This window comes from Natator depressus, chromosome 3, assembly GCF_965152275.1.
Source record: "Natator depressus isolate rNatDep1 chromosome 3, rNatDep2.hap1, whole genome shotgun sequence".
NCBI classification, from domain to species: Eukaryota; Metazoa; Chordata; order Testudines; family Cheloniidae; genus Natator; species Natator depressus.
In genome coordinates this window covers 191,503,946-191,528,536 of record NC_134236.1, presented here as the reverse complement: position 1 = coordinate 191,528,536, position 24,591 = coordinate 191,503,946, and the positions used below count along the sequence as shown (strand labels likewise).

General features: G+C 43.7%; 1 protein-coding gene across 1 annotated transcript; it reads left to right on the top strand.

Moving 5' to 3' along the window:
* Positions 1-1,707: 1,707 nt before the first annotated feature.
* Positions 1,708-23,919, top strand: PLEK (pleckstrin). The gene is made up of 9 exons (XM_074947161.1): positions 1,708-1,782; positions 6,928-7,083; positions 11,297-11,478; positions 14,185-14,276; positions 15,124-15,308; positions 17,209-17,313; positions 20,003-20,086; positions 22,443-22,512; positions 23,455-23,919. The coding sequence occupies exons 1-9, from the start codon at positions 1,735-1,737 to the stop codon at positions 23,592-23,594; spliced, it is 1,062 nt and encodes a 353-aa protein (XP_074803262.1). The 5' UTR covers positions 1,708-1,734; the 3' UTR covers positions 23,595-23,919.
* Positions 23,920-24,591: the final 672 nt, after the last annotated feature.

Here is a 24,591-nt window from a genome sequence, read left to right as displayed (position 1 = left end):
AGAAAGTTTTTTTGTAGCTTCCGAATGGCCAAATGAATCAGTGTTTTGTTTTAGAATAACAACAGGCTGGGGTCTAAGACCCAAGTTTGAATCAAGTTCCTTGAGTCACAAATTTAATCAGATTTTTATAAAAATCAGAGTGAAATCGGAGACAGACTGAGAGCCCTAGAGGCCAAAGCCTTTGCATTGGATGAAATTCACCTGTGTTGAGAAGGGACTTCTGTAACGTGTAAGCCTTTTTGCTGCCCAGAGCAGGGGAGAGCTACAGACACAGCAGCCACTCCTTGGCCATCTCCCATGCACAATTACAATTTAGAAGCAAGTGGAGCCCTGCCCCCTAGTGCGTACAATCTAAACAGACAAAGGGTGGAAGGGGAAACAAAGACTTAGGGAGCAGAACTGACTGGCCCAAGAAGGTGCCACAAGTTCTCCTGTTCTTTTTGCGGATACAGACTAACACGGCTGCTACTCCTAAACCACGTTGCCTCTCGGAGAAACCATGGTAGTGCTGTTTGGTTCAGGGCAGAAGGCACCAATAGGGGTGGGCCGGGGATGGGGTCTTGGTTTCTGCAGCTTCAGTAGTGCCGTCACAGTATGTAAGTAGGGCAAAAGGCTGCAGCTGCTAACTCCAGTTGGAGTAGGTGTTTTGTGGGGGCTGGGCATACACACAATGGAACCTGAAGGGGCATTGTTATCGGTTTGAAAGCTAGGTTATTTAAAATGAATGAGATTAACGTGTTTTCAGCTGCTAAATTTGTCCACAGCACGTGCTTTCAGCTTCTGTGCCTGAACAATCCCTTCCCCGCCCATTTGTTTTACATGGTTTTCTCTCTCCTGTTGCTGGTGAAAGACCACACAAACAGCAGCGGAAGCTGGTCGATTGCCTCAGTATGGGAAATTGGGAAAGTGGCTGTACATCAAGTGCTGTCAAGGGCATGATGCAAACAACAGGAAAATGATGTTTTCTTGTAATCCTATTCAGATGTCGTCATCTGAGTGGTGTGACTTGGAACACTGACTAACTAAGTTTCAGATAATGTATGTGATTGTTTTTTTAAACTGCGTGCCTTTAAAAACGTATGTGATAACCAACCCCAAGGGCAGACTATAGCACTCTTCCATCAACAATAACAACCACTTATTTTAAAAATCAGACTGCTTCTGACATCAGGAGAGGGCGCTTTCTCATTAAACTAGTTAAGTGATGCTTATTGCCAAATGCACAATAAGTCTTTGTCTTTGTAAAACCCAATGAATCGACATTATAACAGAGCTAATAACATGGAAAGTTATTCATAAGATCCTTTTGTCCAACATTAAACAGTGACATGGTACATAGCCTAGTTCATTATTATAGTACAGAGTCATATGCCCTCAAAGTGGGCATGAGCATGCAGCCAAATTTCAAATTCTTTGTGTCTGTGTTTAGAATGTTCTAGCCATTTTATAGGAATTTTCCACTATTTGGTAGCATTTTATTGCATTTGGACTTTTGATAGATCTGCTCTCTACGGTATTGCAAAGAAAACCTATAAATAAACACACAGTTCTGCATTTCCCTATTCTAATCGCTTGACCCATAAGAGGAAATAGACTTGTTTTCATGTGATTAACAGACAGAGGAACTTACGACAAGTGACACAGCTGTAGAAAAGGCAGCCCACAAGAGCCTTTTTTATCAAACACGTTGCAACTGCTGGCGCTGTCAGTACTGAAAAAGGGATTGGCTTGAGCATGGAGCGAGAACCAAAGAAAATAAGAGAAGGCTACCTGGTTAAGAAGGTAGGTGGGCAAATCTAAACAGGCAATGGGCAAGTGTTAGGGCTGACACCAATTGAGCAGATGGGGAAACTTAATTTTGCTTTTTAAAAAAATGTTTTCTGCATTATTTTTCATGAAAAATGCAAACAAGTGATCAACCAATTCCTCAAGCAGGGCATTAGTACAGCATTACTTACTTGCAACTATATACACTGAGGAGCAACTGCATCTTCTCAGTCTACTGTAAAGTAAGGCAAACTCATTTTCTATGTATAATATACATTTTATATGTATTAATGGAGCATTCTAAACACAGATCCAAAGAAATTTGGCTGAATACTCTTGCCCAGTTTGAGGGCATATGACTCTGTACTATAACAATGAATTAGGCAATGTACCATGTTACTGTTTAGTGTAAGACAAAAGGATCTTTTGAACAAATTTCCATGTCATTACTTCTCTTATAGTGCTGATTCTTTGGGCTTTAAATTGGGTTTAACCTCAGGTAAACCCTGTGGTTAAAAGTTTTTCTGGGAAAGTGGACTCCTTTGTTACAAAGAAAAAAATGCAATGAAATGAACACACCCCACTGAGTCAAGTAAATGGGCTTCATGTGGGAAGCTTTTGGGGGAGCCGGTGAGACAGGACCCACTCTCCATCCCAGCCTGAAGGCAGGGAGTGGGGCGTAAGGCACAGCCTCAGCAGAGGAGCTGGTCTGGAATAGCAGCTGCTGCTCCTCTGCATCTCTGAGCAGGGATTCTTCGCCATGGGATCCACATCATAAGGGCATACCTCTGCTAAAGTGCCCTTGCGAGATCAGTCTAGCTTAAAGCTGTTTAGTTAAGCAGCTGTGACCCCCCTGAGAAACTCTGGCTAGAGGATCTCTGCCCTACGGAGCATCTTGGCTGCACAGGTCTTCAACCCAGGAGAAGAACTTGGGTCTGGTGGAGCCCCTAATCTGTGTGGGACCAGAGCTCTGCTCCTGGTGAACTGAGCTGGTGTGAGGCTTCTTCCCCATCTCTCACCTTGGTTCTTTCATTTTTGTTGTAAATGTAAGAAAGTAAATACCGAAAACAACCTTGAAGTGGCATCGTTAAAATCCTAAGGAGGCAGGGGGCCAGGTTCATTGCTGGCAGAACCAGTCTGCCATCCCTGTGGCACAAAGTGTAGAGCAAGCTACCCATAATCCATACTCCACCGGAGGGCCTGGAGCTGGCCAATGCAGCCCACTAAGTGGGTGGGGCCAGCTGTGGAATGGGTGGGAGCAGGACACCCAGGAAATGTACTGATCCCATAGAAGTCCCAAGTAGTCTCCACCGGTGAGGAGTTTAGCTGCCCTTCCCTAGTGAAAGACACCAGTGGTCCTTCTTCTTGCCATGTAAGAGGTGTGTATCTCTGCCTAGGTGTTGCTGCTCCTGGGAGTACAGCAGGGTGCAGATCACACTTCCTTGCATCTCGATGGGTAACTCAAGGCAAGAAAATCTTTCTGTTGGGCCAGTTGCCTTGGTATATCACTGCTGGTCACCATACAGTAGAACCTCAGAGTTATGAAGCCCTGGGGAATGGAGATTGTTCATAACTCTGAAATGTTCATAACTCTTATTCTTTCAAAAGTTTACAGCTGACCATTGACTTAATACAGCTTTGAAACTTTACTATGTAGAAGAACCATGTTGCTTTTAACCATCTTAATTTAAATGAAATAAGCACAAAAACAGTTTCCTGACCTTGTCAAATCTTTTTTTAAAGTTTCCCTTTATTTTTTTAGTAGTTCCTGTTTAACACAGTACTGTACTGTACAATATTTCCTTTTTTTGGGTCTCTGCTGCCTGATTGTGTACTTCCGGTTCCAAATGAGATGTGTGGTGGATTGGTCAATTCGTAACTCTGGTGTTCGTAACTCTGAGGTTCTACTGTAGTAACTTCTGCAGGAAAACAGAGAGGTTTGAGGGAGTGGGGAATGCGTTATTACGCTGGGGCAGCCCCTGAGAATGCTCTCTCTCCTGCATCAGGGAGCTTCACCCTGGTGGTGGTAATGCCAGTGTACTGGAGAGGTGGCGATGGCCATAAAGGAGAAGGCAGCTGAAATCAGTAGGACTTGTGCTGTATCCTAAAGACAGACACTGAGAGATCTGCTGTGCATCCCACGACAGAGCACCTTCAGCCAAGGAAGTTGTAGCACTGATTCACTCCTGGTTTAACTTTGGGACAGCAAGCCCTCTATCTGTCTCATCTCTGACTCCTCTCTGTGATCCTTTTCAGTTGAGGCTTTTCAGTAATGGCCTCCTAAAAAGTAAAGGCAAATGTCTGTCCTCCCAAAGGTACAGGTGAGCCCTTCACATCCACAACCAAATGGAGGGTGTGCTCACGCCAACCTCCATTAGCTTCCGTCCCTCATTCCTTGCTATCAGCTATGAATATTGTTGTGGGCCAGATCCTCAGCTGGCATGGCCCCATTGATGTCAGTGCCAGTTTGCACCAGCCAAGGACCTGACCCTGTATCTTTAAGTTTGGTAGTTTAGAAGTTGTGAATTTCTGTGGGTTCTACCATTCCATCAGGAGAGAATAATTATTTTCTAGCATTCAGTGCTACAGATGTCAAAGAAAGGAGAAGTTTTATTAGGAGGAAGTTGCAGGAGACTGTTACATGAACTGCTTTTCAAGCTGCTAGTCATCTTGCAGGGACATTTGGGAAACAACTATCTTAACTGTGGTCTTTGGGTAACTGAAATAATTCTCTTTAGTTTTAAGAAACTGTGGGCCAAATCCTGCTCGCCTTTATCACCTGAGTAATCATAGAATATCAGGGTTGGAAGGGACCTCAGGAGGTCATCTAATCCAACCCCATGCTCAAAGCAGGACCAATCCCCAATTTTTGCCCCAGATCCCTAAATGGCCCCCTCAAGAATTGAACTCACAACCCTGGGTTTAGCAGGCTAATGCTCAAACCACGGAGCTATCCCTCCCGGTCATCTCTGTGTTTGCAGACTATGGACCTGAGTCTGCTATTCTGAGTCACACTAAATAGCTTGCTGTGCAAGTAGCCCCATTGTGTAAGAGGGGCAGATTTTGTTCTTTGCCAAGCCCTATGGTCATTTGCTTATAAGTAAAAGTACTGGGGTTGGCACCACTTTGACAGTGGACAAAAGGCCTCTCAAAGTCATGGATCTTAACTCTGCATCCTAATTTGATTCTGATTTATTCCCCATCCAAAAAATCAGCTGGCAGGTCAATTTGGCTCTTGGGACACTCACTAAATTCTCCCCACTTATTTATATTAGCCAGAATGTGGTGGCCTGTTTCATTCTTTTTTTGTAGATCTCTGTGGAGCCTGGACTGAGGAGAGTGGCCAACCCAAGAGCTATTATTTGAGCCATAGCTTCTCCATACCAGGAACATGTTGCTTCTGCAGCAGAGTACTGGATGTGGAAGAAAGTCCCACTGTCAGCAGGCACAGAAAGTCCCATGATAATCAGCACTCCCTCCGCAATGGAACTTAATGTCTGATTCAGAGTACAGCAAGCTTTCTGAGGGTTCAGGTGGGCAGGGGCGGGGAGGGTGTTATGTTGGAATGCTTTGTTTAAAAAGAAATTCTTGTCCAATCTGCTGTCACAGACACACAACATTTAAATGAGGCAGCAGGACATGCAGCTGTCAAATCTAACGAATCCAAATGCACCCTCCATGCAGCAGGGTGGAGTTCCTGCCTCACACTGCACATAGGAAGTGGAAGCCTCCCCTGAGAATTTCCCCGGTGTGGGTGTGATCTGTGTCTTGGGGGTCTATCGGTGGCAGTGACTCAAGCTCTGCCTCAGGGCCAGACTGCACATAACAAGCTACAGTCTCCTCTTCAAAGAGACTAAAGCCAACTTTTTCAAAAGCGGCCTGTGATTTCGTGCACTTAATTTTTGGGTTTCCATCTTTAGCTCTTCAGTGGGACCATGGGTGCTCAGCCCATCTGAAAATCAGACCCTGGGTGTCTCAAGTTGGGTGCCCAAAGACTCAGGCATCTCTACTCAGTGGTCACTTTTGAAAATTTAGTGAGCAGATCCTGCAAAAATGATAGAGGCCTATAAAATTCCAAGATTGATTTTTAAAGTCCATGCAGCACCGGGTCTTGTACTGTGAGAGTCAATGAGCGTTTTGCCATTAATTTCAATGTACGTAGCACCAGGCCCTCGATAAACATCCAAACTTCTAGTTACAAATCACACATCATCTTTGTGCAGTAGTAATGGGAAATAGAGCTTTAAAAGCTGAAATAAAACCCTAGAGCCAAATTTTCCTCTTCTTTTAATATGGGCAGATGAAATTTCCTTTTCCGGTGATGGTTTGGGTACAACAAAAGTGACAAAATATTGCTAACGGTTAAGCAATAATGGTGGAGCTGGGCTATCTGAATAATTCATGTCTGTTTCTGTGCAAACTACAGTCTTCAAAGCTGGGTGACTCAAGTCCAGTGCCTAAATCCATATTTAGGTATATGATTTCCCAGAGATGCTAAGCAGCTGCGTGCTCCATCAACTTCTCTGGGTATTGTGGGTGCTCAGCATCTCTGAAGATCCATCCACAGAGGGCTTGATCCAGCAAGATGCTTAACACCCTTCCCTGTCATTGTCTTCAATGGGAACTGAGAGGCCCCAGCAATTTGTATTATTAATTATTATTATTACTTATTAGCTGTCTTACTGTAGCATCCAAGTGCCCTAGTCATGGACCAGAGCCCCACTGTGCTACGTACTGTACAAACACAGAACAGAAAGAGCCCCAAGGTGCTTACAATCTTGTAGCATCGAGCCTTCATTTCAGTGCCTAAACTATAAACCAGCCAGGGGTGGAAATTTTGAATGTTGTTTAAAGTATTGCAAAAAATAACATCTAAAAAAAGGCATTGGTCTGTGTGATAAAGTCTCACTGATACAGGGAAAAAATGCAGGTTGGCTTGTTGGATACAATTTTGGAGAAGCATGTTAGTAGGATTACAGGGAGGAGGAAATAATGTTTGTAGAAAGAGAACAATTCATTGATTTAAAATGGAGAGCGAGACAGGGCTTATGATAGATCTGCCTTGGAAGGGCATTTAAAAGTGTCTCTTTCTTGACTCTGAAACCTATCTTTCTTGACTGGAGAAAATGTCATATAACTGGCTTATTTGATCTACCGCAGGGAAGTATGTTTAACACCTGGAAGCCAATGTGGGTAGTGCTCCTAGACGATGGAATTGAATTCTATAAGAAGAAGATTGACAACAGTCCCAAAGGAATGATCCCCCTGAAAGGAAGCTCTATCAATAGCCCATGTCAGGATTTTGGCAAAAGAATGGTAAGTATTTTTTACAGCCACTGAATAATCATTATATATATATAATGTACACAGCATTTTTCATCAGTAGATCTCAAAGCACTTTACAGTCTTTATCCTCACAATCCTGCTGTGAGGTAGGGCAGTGCTGTTATCCCCATTGTACAGATGGGGAACTGAGGCACAGAGAGGCTAAGTGACACATCCAAAGTCACACAGGAAGTCTGTGGTGGAGCAGGGAATTGAACTCAGGCCTACCAAAGTCTAGGACTAGGCTAGTGTTCCAATGGCTGGGCCCTCCTTCCTCCCTGGATGGCTGAAACAAAATGTTTAACAATATTCCTTTGTCACATCTCACAAGCTAGTTAGATGTAGCCTTATGGTGAATGGGGCACTCTGCTGCTGGAGGTGTCGTCTCTCTGACTCTCTGACTGAATGTGAAACAAGTCTCCAGTAGCTATAAAATACCCTACGGGGTGTTTACTTAGCTCTCCAAGTGCAACAAAAGAGAACGTATATTTGGAGAATGTACATTTTGTAGCTTTAATATCCATAAAAAGAATTGGAATAGCCCTGAGTTTCCCCTTCAATATTTCATCCTTTGTCTAATTCCAATTGGCTACATGCATTTATATTCTCTGTGTGAATCACCCTGGTGCACAGCGGCTGATGACTTTGCTTGCATCCACTCACTTCAGACAGCTGATGCTTAGATGATTTTTAAAAACACTTTGGGAGATTCAGGGACAATGAAACTGCTGTAAGTAATGGAATGCATTTATTCTGATACCCAACTTATACCAACTTCAACTCAAGTTCTACTCGGTAGGGCCCAATTCAGAACAGCACATAAGCATGTGCTTAAGTGTATGCAGGTGTTTATGTCTCAGGGACTTCTATTCAGCTGTCCTGCATAGACATGAAGAAAAGGAGGACTTGTGGCACCTTAGAGAGTAACAAATTTATTTGAGCATAAGCTTTCGTGAGCTACAGCTCACTTTGAAAGCTTATGCTCAAATAAATTTGTTAGTCTCTAAGGTGCCACAAGTCCTCCTTTTCTTTTTGTGGATACAGACTAACACGGCTGCTACTCTGAAAGCTGAATAGACATGCTTTCCCAAATCAGCACCTAGAAAGATGAAAGCCATTGATTAACTTCAGTAGCTTAGCAGCACACTTTATTTGTTTTCAGTATATTGATTCTTTATTGGCATTTGCTAATACGTGAAAGGAAAAATCTGCCCTGAATGGGGTTTTACCATGTGCTTTGAGATTTTATATCACAGAATCATAGAAATATAGAACTGTCGGACTGGAAGGGACCTCAAGAGGCCTTCTAGTCCACTCCCCTGCACTCATGGCAGAACTAACTATTATCTAGCCCCGTGGTTCTCAACCTGGGGTCTGGGACCCCTGGGGGGCCGCAAGCGGGTTTCAGGGGGTCTGCCAAACATGGCCCCCATGAGACTGTCTCGGGCCCAGGGCAGAAAGCCAAAGCCCCGCTAGGCGGGAATGTACCATGGGGCCCGAGCCCCACTACCACGGGCTGAAGCCTGAGCAACTCAGCTTCTTGGTGCCCTCTGCGATGTGGGCCCCAGGCAACTGCCCTGCTTGCTACCCCCTAATGCTGGCCCTGGCTTTTCTATGCAGAACAATAGTGTTGTGGCACTGGTGGGCCATGGAATTTTTATAGCGTGTTCGGGGAGGCCTCAGAAAGAAAAAGGTTGAGGGCCCCGGATCTAGGCCATCCCACGTACTCATCCACCACTATGGACGATCCTGGTTTAGTGGCACGTTGTTTCTTACAGTGGTGCTATCTCCGCTGCTTCTCTCCTTTCAAAGATAAGTCACATTTTTCTTCATTGCTTTCTTATGAGAGGTCTTATCACTACTGACAATCTGGGAAATAATTCTCTCATCCTCCTTCATATTTTATACACTGGAGTAGAAAATGTCTCTGTTTCAAACTCTCAGCTGTTTCATTGAACAGCTGTTCCTCTCTGGGATTGCACTGGGTACACTGAGTCTCCTAACTTTCTCCTCCAGGTTACGGTAATCGAGTCTCTATTTGGTAAGCGCCTGCCTTAGCTTTGTATGTTATACTGTGGTGTGCTAGTTTGCATACCACACTTTTCCATACAGGGATCTGTAGCAGACTAGCTTGTTATTTTTGACATGTGCTGTATATTGGTGTTGGGATGTGGCTGTTTATTCCACTGCTCTGGAGGTGAGTACATTGAGACCTGGGAGTGATGGCATATAGGAGAGGATTATGTTTTTGTTTGGATTTAGGGCTTGTCTACACTTGAAACACAACAGTGGCGCTGTTGCAGCACTTCAGTGTAGACATTACCTACGCCGATGGGAGGGAGTCTCCTGGCAGTGTAGGTAATCCCCCTTCCTGAGAGGCAGTAGCTAGGTCAATGGAAGCATTCTTCCATTGGCCTAGCACAGTCTACACAGGGACTTAGGTTGGCTGAGCCACACTGGTCAGGAGTGTGGATTTTTCACACTTCTGACTGGCATAATTAAACTAACCTAATTTTCTAGTGTAGACCAAGCCTTAGTTTATGATCATCTAGTGCTTTGCAGACTTGGAATCTTTCCCCCATTGAAGTCAATAGGGTTTTTGCACAATTTTAGGACTGCAGAATTTGGTCCTTAACAACTGGGATCTCAAAGATTAATATTTTGAAAGTCTAGAATTGTGCCATTTAAATCTACTAGCTAGCTTTTATATAGCACTTTTCATTGGTAGATTTCAAAGCACTTCACAATCTTTGATGTATTTAGCCTGATAATAGCCTGCTCTACCACACAGGGGTGTTATCACTGTTTTTAGAGGTGGGAAACTGAGGCACAGAAAGGCTAAGTGGATTTGCCTAGGGCCACAACAAATCTGTGATGTAGAAAGGAACAGAACTCAGGTCTACTAAGTTCTAGCCTACTCCCCTTCCCAGTGGGCCATCCTTCCTCTCTCATTTACACATGTAGATTTCAGTGGACTACACTGGTAGATTTCAGTGGATTTACTATAGCATTTACTATAGTATACTAATTTCATTTCAGTGGATTCACTGCATTTAGCTGTTAGATGTGCAGTTTTCAGTCTGTACTTTTCTTTTTGAGGGCATACAGTACTGCCTGCTCATTAATGTAACAGTTTCATTTAGATGGTTATTAATAAATCTGATTGAGCACCCATTGTATTTACTCTGTAATTAAATTATGGGACACCAGATTTTAGAGGAAATGGAAAACCTTGAGTGACTGATGAAATGCCTAGAGAATATTGCTGGATGACCATCAGGTTAATATCTCTTGGGAACATTGACCAGAACAAATATTTAAATTGATCAGTTAAAAAAATCCACTCTTGAGTTTCTTCAAATTGATGTTATTACTTCTACCTAACTCTGCTTTAAGGAGATCTATTCTCCCTTTGATGTGACACCTAAGTAACTATATAGTAACTACATTAAAAATTAGCCCTACACGTTCCTAAAGGCAGATAAAAGTCTAGGGCAAAAACTGCTTTTGCTGTTACTGAGTTATTCATGGTGGGGAGCATGAAATGGCTGTGTAGAAGGTCCCTGAGCTATCCTGCCTGCACGGGCTCAGGGGAATATGTTCTGTTGCACATCTTTCTGCTCCTTTCAAAAGGCACCGTATTTCTTCTACTGTTATTTCCTGCTAATAGCACACAATATTGAAGGTTAGAATCTAATAATTCCTTATGGCAGCAAACGATGGGCCTGATCCAAAGCGCACTGACACAAATGGGAGTCTTCCCACTGAGGTTGATGTGCTCAAGATAAGGCCCTATGTCTCTTTGGGGCCGTGGTGCACCGGTGGGCATGCTAGACAAACCCTCCGTCTGGTACTCGGAGTGTTAGTCTGGAATCTTCTCCAGCTACTTTATAGATGCACAGGGTGGTAGGGAAGGATTTCTCTGCACCTATAAAGTAGCTATAGCACCTGACTAGTTATTTCAGTACTACATAACCTGGCTCTGGTAAGAATGTCAGGAATGCTCAGTCTGTAACAGTACAAGGAGCTGATTACTTGCACTGTCTGCTTACCTATCTCTTCAGAGTGTTTCTGCTTTAATCATGTGTTCAGGACACTATACTTAGCTCCTGCTAAGTGAGGCTGGGCAGTTTGTTGATGCTGGTGTAATTGTAACCCACTGGTTACATAAAGACACCTTTAAAAATCCTTATTCTTGTTATAGTTTGTCTTCAAGCTCACCACAGCCAAACAGCAGGACCACTTTTTCCAAGCCGCCTACCTTGAGGAGAGAGATGCCTGGGTGCGGGATATCAAGAAGGCTATTCAATGCATCGAGGGAGGCCAAAGGTTCGCCAGAAAATCCACCAGAAAGTCCATCAGGCTGCCTGAAACAATCAATCTGAGGTGTGGTATAATGTCTCTCTTCCACCATTCCCTTCCATCAGCAGGGAGTAGACAGTAGAGTCAGATAATGTAACATCAACCTGAGTTCTTTGGGAGGGATTCACTACCATGTAGGCAAGGCTGGTCTTCTGTCTCCCTGACCTGCAACTGTAATAGCTGAAGACCACCTCCTAGGCAATAAGGCTCACTGGAGGGTCATTTCTAAATCATGATGACTAAACATATGTACAGTAGTCACTGAAACATAAGTAACAGGACATGTAGCATCCCAAAGCAATGCTAAAACCTTTCCAGAGAATAGGATGCATGGCAAGCAGCTCTATTTTGGATGCTGCAATGCGAGATCCAAAGCTGATTTCAAATGAAATGAATTACACTTGCCTGAAGGTTCAAGTAACAATAGAATTAACAAGGACCACAGAGTTGTCTACTTTACAGTTGTATGCATCAGCTCAGCAAAGACTAGAAAAGGAGTCTAGGTGATTGAATGTAATAGTCCTTCATAGTTGTAAGTTTTTTCCATTATTAAAATAGACCACAACTTTGAAAATAACTTATTAATATTATTTACATTGTCTAGGACCTAGCCCCCTGAATTGTGTCCTGGGCCATTACGCTAGGCTCTGTAACAGAGTAAATGACAGTCCCTGCCCCAAAGAACTTACAAACGAAAGGGTGAAATCTTGGCCCTTTTGATGTCAATGACAAAACTCCCGTTGATGTCAATGGCCCCTAAAAAACAAGATGTAGCAAGTGGGTGACCCAAACAAGTGCGCAGCGGGATGGGGAAAGGGAAGATGGGATAATAATCATAGGATGTATTTAGACTTGTTTATTACTCATAACCTTGAGGCTCATTTTTTTAAAGTGGCCATTAGTTTTATGTGCCTTGTTTTTTGGGAGCCCAGCTTGGAGACACTTTGAAGGGGCCCAATTTTTAGAAAGTGCTGCACACCTGCCAGCTGAAAATCAGGCATCTTTCAAGGTATTTCAGCAATGGAGGCACTCAAAATCACTAGTCACTTTTAAAAATCTTGGCTTTAAAGGAATCTGCTGGCTTAGCCAGGCTGTCACTGCAAATAGAACTGGAGCAATAGGAATAGAGAACAGGGAGAGGAGAGGAGATGGTGACTAGATGTTCCTCTGGCCAGTTCTACTGCAACTGGGGCAAAACTCAAATTCCATTGAAATTAGCCGAGACATGGGGACTGCACTACAAAAGCAGGATAATTCCATTAAACCTTATTTTCTGATCAACCTAATCATGTAATGTTTCATGTGGTATGTTTTACATGCCCTAATAGATTAATTAAGCTCTAGAAGTTGATGATTGAGAGAGTAAGACATAGGAAAAAGGAAGGAGTTTCTGCATCACTGGTTTCTTGCTTAATAATCTCCCTGGAAGAGCTCTCTTTAGTTTAGTCTTTACAGTTTCTCTAACAACTCCCCTTAAATCCACTTGTATAATTACCAGATTTCAGTTACTGTATATCAAGAGCCCATAAATTGTGGACCAAGCCAAAGCATAAAGCACTGCAGAAATGGGCTAGCAATGAGCGTTGGAACATTTTCAAAGTACTGGTTTCAACAATTTTTTGATGGGAAGGTTTCTGAGGTCCAAGTTGGATGCACCATTCACTTCAGGGGTTGGGGGGAAGGAGGGAGGGAGAGGGCGAGCGAGAGAGAGAGACCTAAATCAAAACCCTAATGTTTCAATACTATTCCATTTTGCAAAAATGTTCAAAAGTTTTGATTCCATGTGGAACATTCTCCAGCCTGCTCTACTAGCTATACTTGCCAGACTAAGCGGCCTGTCAGAGAACCTGAATCTAGTGAAAAGTAAAAGATATGCGAAGGCAAGGAAATATGGCATCCATTTGTTAATGTTTAGAAAACTAAGGGAAACAGGTTTTGTCTCAGAATATGATCTTCCAGAAAAATAAATACAAAGCTGTGGTGTGCTAAGGATATTCTTTGGTGGGAGCCAAAATTGCACACGGCCCGGTCCTGAACTTAGGCTAACTTCAGTTGGCTTCAGTGGGAGATTTGTCTGACAAAGGACCAAACAACTGAACAAGAACCTCAGGACTTGGCCCAGAGAATTTAATTTCCTCTGCTAGAGGGCTGGCTCTACAACTCAGGGGCCTAAAGCAATGGAGCTATCTGGGGCATGCAAAAAGGTGCTCTGGAGGAGGGAAATCAGACCATGAGTTGCTGAGGCTGCTGCAGGGCCTCCTAAAGCATGAGGATTCTGTCAGTAAGTCAAACTCATAGGAGTTCTTGATCCTCCAGTTCCCAGACAGGACAGGGAGAAGTTGCTGGAGGATCTTAATACAAGGAGGGATGTCCAGGAAGAAGGCCATTCTGTGAAGCTTTTCTACAGCGCTTGGAGTGTGTTGTGTCTCTGCTCACACTATCGATTCCCATCTTGTTCTGTTGCCCAAGTGGAATATTGAGCCTTGTGGCCTGTCCTGTCCAGGCCTGCTGCTGAAGTCAGCAAAAGAGTCAAATTGTGAGCTGGGGAGGCCTCCATGCAGTCGTTTGTCTTCCTTGGGCTTACGCCCAGGAAGCTGTTGTGTTGGAGAGGCAACAGTGCCAGGAGAACGTGAGGCACTTCCCCAGTACAGAATGAGGACTACATTATTATGCCAAATAGTTAAAGCTGCCTAGTTGCTAACAATTCCCATGGTTCCTTTTTACACACAGTGCCTTGTATCTCTCAATGAAGGATTCTGACAAAGGAATAAAAGAACTGAAGCTGGAAAAAGACAAAAAAGTGTTCAATCACTGCTTTACAGGTAACAAGCTCTTCTTCCCCATTTGCCATTTAAAGCGCTCCAGGCAATGAAATATACAGTAGGGCTCAAGTCATGACACTGGGGGTGTACACCACAGCATCTCTGAGCTTTGTAGGGCCCAGCCAGAGCCCTATAAAATTCAGAGAACAACTAGTGAAAGCTTTCTCCATCAATAGAAAGCGGGTTTCTGTAGAGTGTTCAGAAGTGTCTGCCATCGGCCTGGTAGGAGGTGGTTACAGATGGAACAGATTGTGCCTGTTCTAAAATATGATCAGAGAGATGAAAGAATTGAAGCAGCTCTTTTCATCCGCAGTGTCATGAAATCCTTAGTGCCACTGAAATATTCTTAAAGGGGTACTGTGCGGTATTGGCTTCAAATCAGCCAAGCTATCCTGTGCGTAGGTAGGGCTCCCATCCTGTTCCAAGGCAAAGTCTATAGTGTGCTGGAAAGGGTCAAAACTCACCCCTTCCCTGGGGTACTGCTTTATTAACAAAGTAACTCCAAAGAATCTCTTTCCTCAGGCTTGGCTATTCCTAGGATTCCTCACTTAGGACTTATCAGCTCCATACTGTCTCCCCTGACTATTCCCACTTCCTTTCTGTCTGCCGTACAGTTAATGAGCTACCCTTGCCACCATGAGTCAGCAGGTCAGCACTAACAGTGTGAGTCAGCAAGAGTACGCTGCCACATACCCAGATGAGCCTGTCATATTTGTCATTTAAAATATCAGATTCACAAACACAGAGAGCAGGCCAATTGCCTCTGTATGCTTAACAGGTCTTGTCATGGTTATTTTCTTGGGTAATGGCTGTTAATACACAGCTCGTTTTATTATCTTGTGACTAGGCAGCTGTGTGATTGATTGGCTGGTGTCGAACAACGCTATCCGAAATCGCAAGGAGGGTCTCATGCTAGCCTCTTCCCTATTAAATGAAGGCTACCTGCAGCCAGCTGGGGACACTTCCAAGAATGCTGCTGAAGGATTAACAGACACCCCCTTCCTTGATTTATCTGATGCCTATTACTACTTTGTGAGTATTGTGGCGTGTTCTTCTATCTTCCAAAGTTTGAACATGGGCTTCCAGACTTACTGCTGTCCTGGAGGTCTATGTTCATTGTCTCTCTCTCTGTGGCTTCCAGAATGAAATTGCCCAATATAATGTTTTTTTTTGTTTTGTTTTGTTTTTTAAAAAACGGTTGTCCTAGCAGCCAGCTCAGTAACTCAATCTGAGATCTGAAAGTCAAGCTGGGTTCTTTCTGGCTTACACATCCTCACCAATAGAAATACTGCAACTGGAACTTAGCTAACATTTCTGTTACATGACACAGTTCTGATGCATGAGCCTGAGAAGAATCCAGTTCACTGATCACAGGGCTGGACTTGCTCTGCAGTTTCCCAGAGGAGTGAAGTGTTACAAAGTGATTTTTGTCAGTAAAGTCACCGGACGTGACTCAGTCGACACCAGGAGCAGGTCGCACCCAACCTTTAGCAGGCGGAAAAGCTTCTTTCTTTAATATTTTGTTTCACTCCCCTCCCTCCCCCCGCCTTACCTGGGATCATCTCAGCTGAGCTAAATTGGTAACCATACATTTGATGGATGTAATTTAATAGGGTATTACAGACATAAGCTGGTTATCTGAAGAGCATGAAATACCACTCATGTTAGATAAATGTTTAAAGTCATTTGGTATACTGAGTCACATTAACAAATAATGATTGTTTCTATTAAATGTTGTTTAAAAGCTCTTGCTCCTATAAGTTCTGTTTACACTAATCACATCTGTGGTGGAAAGCTTGACATCAATAAGAGTTTTGTCTGAGTAAGGACTGTGGATTTGGCCCATTAATCCATTTATCCTCATAAAGTGCCTATGGGGTAGGGCATTTTTACAGATGGGGAAACTGAGGCAGAAAAGTTGTGTCTTGCCCAAGGCAACACTGGCAGTCAAATTCCTGGCTCCCAGGCCTGTGCTCGGACCACACCTGTTTCACACTGTTGCATTCTATTTCAGCTCTTTTCAAGTTCTAATACATGCAAGTAGGGCATCAAGAAAGTCCAGTATCACAACATGTCAGCATTTAACTTGACATTGCATGAAGTACAAAACGTAATAGAGTTATGTGGCTCATAGATAACTATTTCTCTGCAATTGCATCTTTTGAACTGTGCAATGTTTCAGTAAACTGCATTACACTGATCTGATTGCAGGGTTTTTGTGAAACTTGAAAATATTGCAGGCATCTGGAGACAACTAAAGTCAGTGCTGGCTTCAAAACCCCACAGAGGGAATAGACAAGTGCAGAATATGGACCCCAGTGGCCAGCTCTTGTTGGTGGAAAGGGGGTTAAGCGTAGGCAGCAGGATTCCCTGCTTTTTCCAAGTTTCGTGAATGCCTGTGGAGGAGGGAATGGGCATGGCTGGATAGTGGATCCAGGTGATGGTAGCTTTCACTGGCATCCTTCCTTCTCAAGCCTGCAGGAAATTGGCTGTGTCAGCACTTACATGAGTTCCACTCTGCACACTGAAAGTCATTGTAAGGGAAGGTTTGGAGCAGTCACTGGTTCGAATGGTGGGAGCCTTATTATCATGGGGAAAGAAAGGGGTCAACAGGGAGTAGTGTACGCGCACTGAGACGTAGAACAATGCTCCAGCTTTCTCCAAATGTCCTGAGATCCATGGGAAAATCCCTCAGAGAACCTGGCCCTATGCCCCTTTGGCCCCAACATTCAATGGATGACTCTGTGGGAACTCTGCTGGCTGAAACTCAGAGTTTCTTGGCTTTTCTGGGAGATTTTCCAGAGGAAGGGTTGTTTTGGCCTCACGGCTAGCAAATAATAAGACAAGCACAAGCTGACCTCCTTTCGGTAGGAAAACAAACCCCAGCAGCACGTGATTACTGAAGGTTGTCCTCTTCTTTGTGTTCATACAGGCAGACAGTGGGTTCTTCTGTGAAGGGAATTCTAGTGATGACGACGTGGTCTTGAAGGAAGAGTTCAGAGGGATAGTGGTCAAACAGGGCTGTTTACTGAAGCAGGTCAGTATTTCACTCATTCTGCTGTTTTACAACAGGAATGAAGTCAACGAAATACAAGAATAAAATATATCCAGCAGCTTCTCAAGAGCTTGGAGCTAAGCTGGGCCATCTGAGTGTAGCACACTGTGTGTGTGTGTGTGTGTGTGTTACAGGCCCCCCTGTGTGTCAATCCACAGAAAATATGAGTTAGGCTAGTCCCTAGCAACAGTGCTTTAGCTCAGGTTGTAGCAGTTTGTGCTTTTAGCTCTGGAGGACCCTGGTTCCATCTCCAGTGTGTTGGCCAAGGTGGTGGCTGTTACATGAGTACTTAGCAGCTGCGATCTTTCTCAGAATGTTCTTGAACCTCCTCACTTTGCACAGAAGTTCTTTCTGGTGAGATTCACCGGTACTTTTGTCTGAATTAACAAGGTTTACTGTTGTTATTTACATGACAGTAGTGCCTAGAGGCCCAATCAAATTCAGAGCCCCATCATGCGAGGTGCTATAAATACATAGAGAGGGATAGATCCTGCCCCAAAAGTTGATAATCTAAAGAGACAAGACAGGAAAACTGCGTGAGGGGAAGCCACAGCAGGTTAGTGGAACACATGGGACTAGAACCCATGTTTCCAGTCTCCTTATACAGCACCGTATCTGCTAGACCACACTGCCTTGCAAACTGGGGGGTCATATCCCAGCTCTGCTTGAGACTTCCTGTGTGTCCCTGAACAAGTCACTTACTTGATCCCTCTCTGTGAAAGGGAGACAATAACTCTCCCCAGGATACCTTCCTTTCTATACACAATATACAACCAATTACAATAGCTTTTCATAGAATCATAGAACTGGAAGGGCCCTTGAGAGGTCATCTAGTCCAGTCCCCTGCACTTAAGGCAGAACTAAGTATTATTTAGACCATCCCTGACAGGTGTTTGTCCAACCTGCTCTTAAAAATCCCCAATGATGGAGATTCCACAACCTCCCTAGGCAATTTATTCCAGTGCTTCATCACTTTGACAGTTAGGAAGTTTTTCCTAATGTCCAACCTAAACCGCCCTTGCTGCAATTTAAGCCCATTGCTTCTTGTCCTATCCTCAGAGGTTAAGAACAATTTTTCTCCCTCTTTGTAACAACCTTTTCCTTATGACACCCCTGAAGGAGCACGACGGGAATCAGAATACTAGCAGAATAGTCAGGCAGGATCAGGGTTTTTCAGTGACATTAACACAGTGCAGCAGCACAATGCGACAAGAGACTCCAGGGTGGGTGGAAGATATTAGGTATTGATCACCCCCAGCTAACTGACTGAAAACAAAAATCTTACTTTGGCCAACATTTAAAATATGATGCCCTGTCCTGGAGCAATGTGACATGCTCCATACATGTATGAAAGCCCATGTACATTTCAAAGGAAGATAATGTGATATTTAGTCATAGAAATGGGTAAGCCAAATAAGTTCCAAGGAGCGGGGTTTGGTAGGGCTGCAGGTAGGGTAAGTAGCCAGTGCTTCTGGGAGTGACCTAGCACTATCAGAAGCCATGGAATGTAGAAGCTAGAATTGTACAGATCTGTTACATCCTCCACCCCCTCTGGGGATACAGGTTTAACTGCTACAAAGTTGTTCATAGCAATATCCTTTAAGACACTGAGGCCCCAATGTTGCAGTGAACTTCCTGGGGGGCAGACCACAGCACCCACCCAGCACCCCATTGACTTCACTGGTGTAGTATTCTGCTGACAGAGCTCATTGCAGTATCAAGTTTTAAGTACTAGAGTGGTGGACTCTATAAAAAACAAAAAGATAGCTAATTGGATATCATTGCTGGGTGGAATAATGCCTCTTCTTTGTCTAGGAAGAGTCCCTAGTCCCCTCTCCAGAGGAACTGAGACAGAAATGCCCCTTTTATTGTCACCTTTTCTGCTCCCTAATTCTATTTGGTGTTTAGAACACATGATGAGAGGTGTCATAATGAATGCATAGATAACATGGATATACTACTTGAATGTCTGAGTCTGTGAATGATGCCACAAATCTGCAGGGAGCATGACTACTTACTGGCCATGTCATTTGTACTCTTCCTGTTATACTGCATCCACTATTTAAAGAGATGTGACCCTTCACCACATTTCTGTCATTCTTCACTTCCCCACACCCACCACTGTTGGCCCATACCTAATGAGTAAAGAACTTCCCTATGAACAGCAATAGTTACTTGAGAAATGGAAATATTTTTGAAATAGTGGGAGGAAATGCCTGATAGCCCCTTTTGACTAATATTAGTCTGGTTTTGATCATCCCACTCAAAGTCACAGTGGACTGTGACAGGCCACTGTTGCTGCTTCTGGCTTGAATGTCTATTTTTCAAGACTGTAGTTATGGCCGGTAAAAATGCTGATCTATTTTAAGTGGATAATAATACTAATTGTGTGACTTTCTTATTGTCCAGGCAGAAAAACTAGCTACCGAATTAGATATTGAGTAAGATTTTAAGAAGTGCCTAAATGAAATCTTGAAATCAAGCCTAAGTTCATTTTGGTGCCTAATTCACTTAGGTACTTTTGAAAACATTATCTAGTGTAAGTTCCTTCATTGAAGGCACCCGTATATCAAGGCCAAAACATTAGTTTTTCAGCATTTTTTCCTATTCTTGTGTGTGATTCCTTTTAAACAAAGGAAAATATTAGGTGACTTTTTGTAACTTTGCTTAGGGGCATCGGAGGAAAAACTGGAAAGTGAGAAAGTTTGTCCTAAGAGAGGACCCTGCATATCTTCACTATTATGATCCTGCTGGGGTGAGTGATTGTCCATATTTTTACCTGCATCATTCAAGGGCTTCTTAAAGACCTGATCTCCAGCTGGACTGATGAATGGAATATTCCTTTGCAAGTGTTTGGGGGGGGGGGGCGCAGCGTGTGTGTATGGGGGGAGTACTTGTGCTGCTTCTGACTAGCTGTAGCTGTTCTCTAGATAAGCAAAGAATGTCAGGTCTCTACATGTGCTGGTTGGGCATGGCTGAGTGAAAGTTCCTGGCCCTGGAAAAGAGGCAGCTGGGAGTGCCAATCTGTGCTTCCCTGCATCTGTCCTTTTAGCCAGTGATTAATTACATTAACAGTATTGTCAGGCCGTTGGAGTGGTTCATGACTGGGAGTGCCAACCTCAGGGCAGATTGTCAAAAAGCGGGACAGACACTCCAAACTGGTGGTGTGTTCTACAATTAGATTTCACCACCCCAGTAACAAATGTGAATTCCTGGATCACAGTAACAGTCTAACCATGGAGTCACAGACAGTCCCCTTAGGCACTCCAGCCTCTCTTGCCATTCAGGCAAGCTGGGCTTAGTGATAAATGGACACTTACACCAAAAAAATATATCACACAATATTAAGGTTGCTCCCAGTCCCAAGAGATGAGTCACTTACCCCAAATCAATTTGTACCTTGGATCCCACACCAAAGACCACACTGATACTATAGGATTAGCTAAACTAATTAAGGATTTATTAACTATGAGAAAGAAATGAGTTATTTACAGATTGAAGCAGGCAACATAAGCACAAATGAGTTATAATCTTAGGTTCAAAAAGGTGACAGATGTAGTTTAGGGCTAACCCAGATTGATCCTGGGGATATCTGCTTTTGTTTCTTAGCTCCAGCCCTTGTGAATGTCTAAACAGCAAGGAGATAACCAGTCTTTCTTGTGAGCATCTTTATATGCCCTTCCCCCAGAGTTCAAACTGATGGGACAAGTGTTCCTGCACATAAATTCTTCATGGGTGGATGGGGCAATCAACAAAGTTTGTCGTAAAATGGCCTATTTAGTCTTGATTGTCCTTGAAGGACAGGGAAAACTCTCTTCCTGCCTATGTTCACAGATTCAGAGGAGACATTCTTACAATTATAAAGAAAAACTTTCATATTACCTTATAGCAAGGGATACAGACATTACAAGTAAGATTAATGCACGCAGCAACTTACAAGCATTTTATAGAGTCTAAACACTAAACACAGTGCTATGAGTCTAACACCTAACTTGAACAATACTAACATACAGGTAAGCTGGTCTGGTTTCCAGCTATGAATTTGTCAGTGCTCAGCTGATGCCTACAGCCTTGGCAAGAGCTGGCACCTGATTTACCAGTGTCACAAATACACCTTTGTTTACATGCCCAGACTAGATTAAAATCTGTTAGGCCATAAAAAACAAGTTAAGCAAATACAGTCAGCCTTTTTACGGTTATATTTTCTGTGTTAGCCTGAGCCAGGATACTCTGTCTCTTGTATAATTACAGTGGGGCAAATTCTTCCCAAATATAAGTAGGTGCCTCAATGGAGCTGTACCTGCTTACATTAGGGATAAATTTGGCTCCCGGGGCTCAATGCTTCCCTGAATCTGAGCTCAGTGCAGGGGTGGGTCCAATAAGGTGCCAGTTATGTCTGTTTGATCCTATGCTGGCCAAGCCCTAGCGGTGTCAGGGTGGCCTAGAGCCAGCAGAGAGCACATAGAGGAGTTTTGCTCTGCCACACCCGCAGCACACTGACAACTTGCCCTTCCAGCCCCTTTGCTGGAATGTGCCTGTGTTAGGGCACAAGTGCTGCTTCTTTCAGGTTTGTGCCAGCAGAAATTCTCTCTCCACAAGGAGAATTGTCCCCTGGCCACTTGCAGCCACAGTCCTGAGCTGCATAAGAGAGCTAGAGTGTAAACAAGAATCTGGCCTAGCATGTCTGTGGTGGTGGTTGTCCTTCTGTAGAGACGGACTTTCTGGAACAAGCCCCCTTCTCAAACATTGAGTGGAACTGCATCTGCTGGCTGAATGTTGCAGGTGCGTTGCTTCTATTCAGTGAAGGAAGGGCCCAGTCAATCCAGATCTTGCACTTTGTACAAATCTCTATGTTCTTCTTGCACACTGAGCTCAGAATGGATCCTCCAAAATATTCAGCGGAGCCTGTATTCCAAAGGGGCTCCCCCAGCCACATGCAGATTTGCCCCATCCCACTGTGCCCATTTCTCATAGATCTGGGCCATATTTTTGCATCATTCATCCCTGCTTCCAGTGAAGAACTCCAGTCAGATATATCTGGACAGTTTTAGAAGCAGACATGTTGGATTTTAAACCATGCCCATGACTATTTATTTTGGCATTCCTATCAGGGAGAAGATCCACTTGGAGCGATTTACTTGAGGGGCTGTGTGGTGACAGCTGTCGAAGACATACCAGATGGTAAGGAAACATACACATGCACAGCAGTGTGGTGTTTGCAGTACACACTTACACATCTAGATGCAGTCATACAACATCTTGGCTCAGAAATAAGCCATTCACAAATCATGAATGAATGGATCAGGTCAGCAGCGTTAATCCCAGAGCTGGGTCTCCACAGCTATCCTGATTTGTCTGCAGTGAAGAAAGACTGAGCTAAAGGGGATTAGGGAAATGCATATTTGGTCATATGCTTAGGCTAACTCTACTTGGCTTCTGTGCTGAGGTAATCTGCACAAGGCCCCCCATGAACTTTGGGCAGTCCATGACTCTGGAGGGGAAGTGTTGTAGCAAGAGAGGTTAGGCCAAGGAACAGTTGATCTATACCTCATACTCTTCTGAAACCAGGGAAAATGCTCACGAGGGACAAACCACCATGTTTTAATCCTGCAAGGAACATTATCAGCCACTCCATAAGATTTCCTCTCCTTTGAAGGATGGATTGTTTGTAACACAGCAAGGTTGGCTGTTGGGTACAGTACTTGACTTCTGAGAGAGCTGTGCTGCCATGGGTGAAGGATGGATGGAGGCATCACACTCTGGGGTGGTTTGAGCTTCCTTTCTTTGCAGATAGCTGTGCTCGGCTGATTTTGGAGGCTGCACTCAGCCCACACCACAGATGTGACTTGTGGGAGGGTTGGACGTGGCCCTTAGCACTTGATAAATGTGTCACTCATTCTATAGTGTTGGTAGTTCCTATTCCTGATTCCACAGGCGGAGGCTTCTATTCACAGATGTGATTGTTGGTATTTGAGAAGTCTTAGTAATGGCAGAGAAAGTGATATGGTAAAAAGGAAGGACATCCCAGTATGGTTTTAGAAGCAGAAATGCTATAAACATGGGCTAAACTTTCTCTATTCACATCTGTAATTTGTTACTTTCTTCCCTCCCCCCACCCTTTAGCCAAGAAGCATGACGTTGACACCAACCTGTTTGAAATCATCACAGCAAATGAAGTCCACTATTTTTTGCAAGCAGCCACACCTGTGGAGCGTACAGAATGGATCAAAGCAATTCAAGTTGTTTGTAGGACTGGGAAATGAAGACCAGCCTCCAGCAAAGAAAAGCTAACTGAGAGCTCGTAGCAAAAGGGAATATTAAGATGTAGCCCAGAGAAGTGATTTCATCCATAGAATCTCCTCTCCCTGGCGCTTGTGGGTAGAGTGGGCAGTTTCATTTCTGTCATGGCTACTAACAAACTGTTGAACTCTCCACTATTGTAACCAAGAGATTTTACTAATTTGTAGTATAAAATGTGTCTTACTAACTTGTTTCTTTGTAATTATTAGTGCATCCTGTGAAGGTAACACCTTGTGCCTTCTTTTGCTCATATTGAAGATGGTGAGAGTTTTGTCATTAACTTAGTTGAGGGCAAGATCATGCAACTGATGTAAATAAAACTAACTCAAATTGTCAGCTATCAGCATTCTTTTGTTACTCACTTACAGTCCAAGGTCTTCAAGTAAGCTACATCTATGCTGCATCAATTTGGACTACAGGGGTGTGAATAGTATTGTGCACCAAAGTGCTGTGCGGTCACTTGCAAGAGTGGATACTGTGGGCGTGAACTAAAAGGTTCCTACTACACATTAATGCAGTCCTGTTTGAAGAGAACTACATTAACACAAACTAGAAACCTTTTAGTTTGTGCCTGCAGCATCAACACAAGGGGAGTCACAGGGCAGCATTTCAGTGCACACAGCTATTCACACCTTGGTAGTCTGAACTGTGGGGCAGTGTAGCAAGCCCTATAGTATTTATGAGAGAAAAATTTTGCACCTTCTGTAAGCAGAATAAGTACTAACATTGGGGTGGTTCTGTTTATCCGATTACATAATCTAGATGTGTCCACAAAAGGCTACTAGGAAGATGACTTGGACAAGGATTAAAACTAGAGCGGTGTCAGATTCTGCATGTAGCCCTGGTTTATGCTACCATTTTCCTATATGCAGGAGAACCTCAAAAGCTTAGACAGTTTGGTTTCAATAAGCAACCAAAAACTCAGCTACTTATTCTTGACCAAAGTGGTCTAGAAATCAG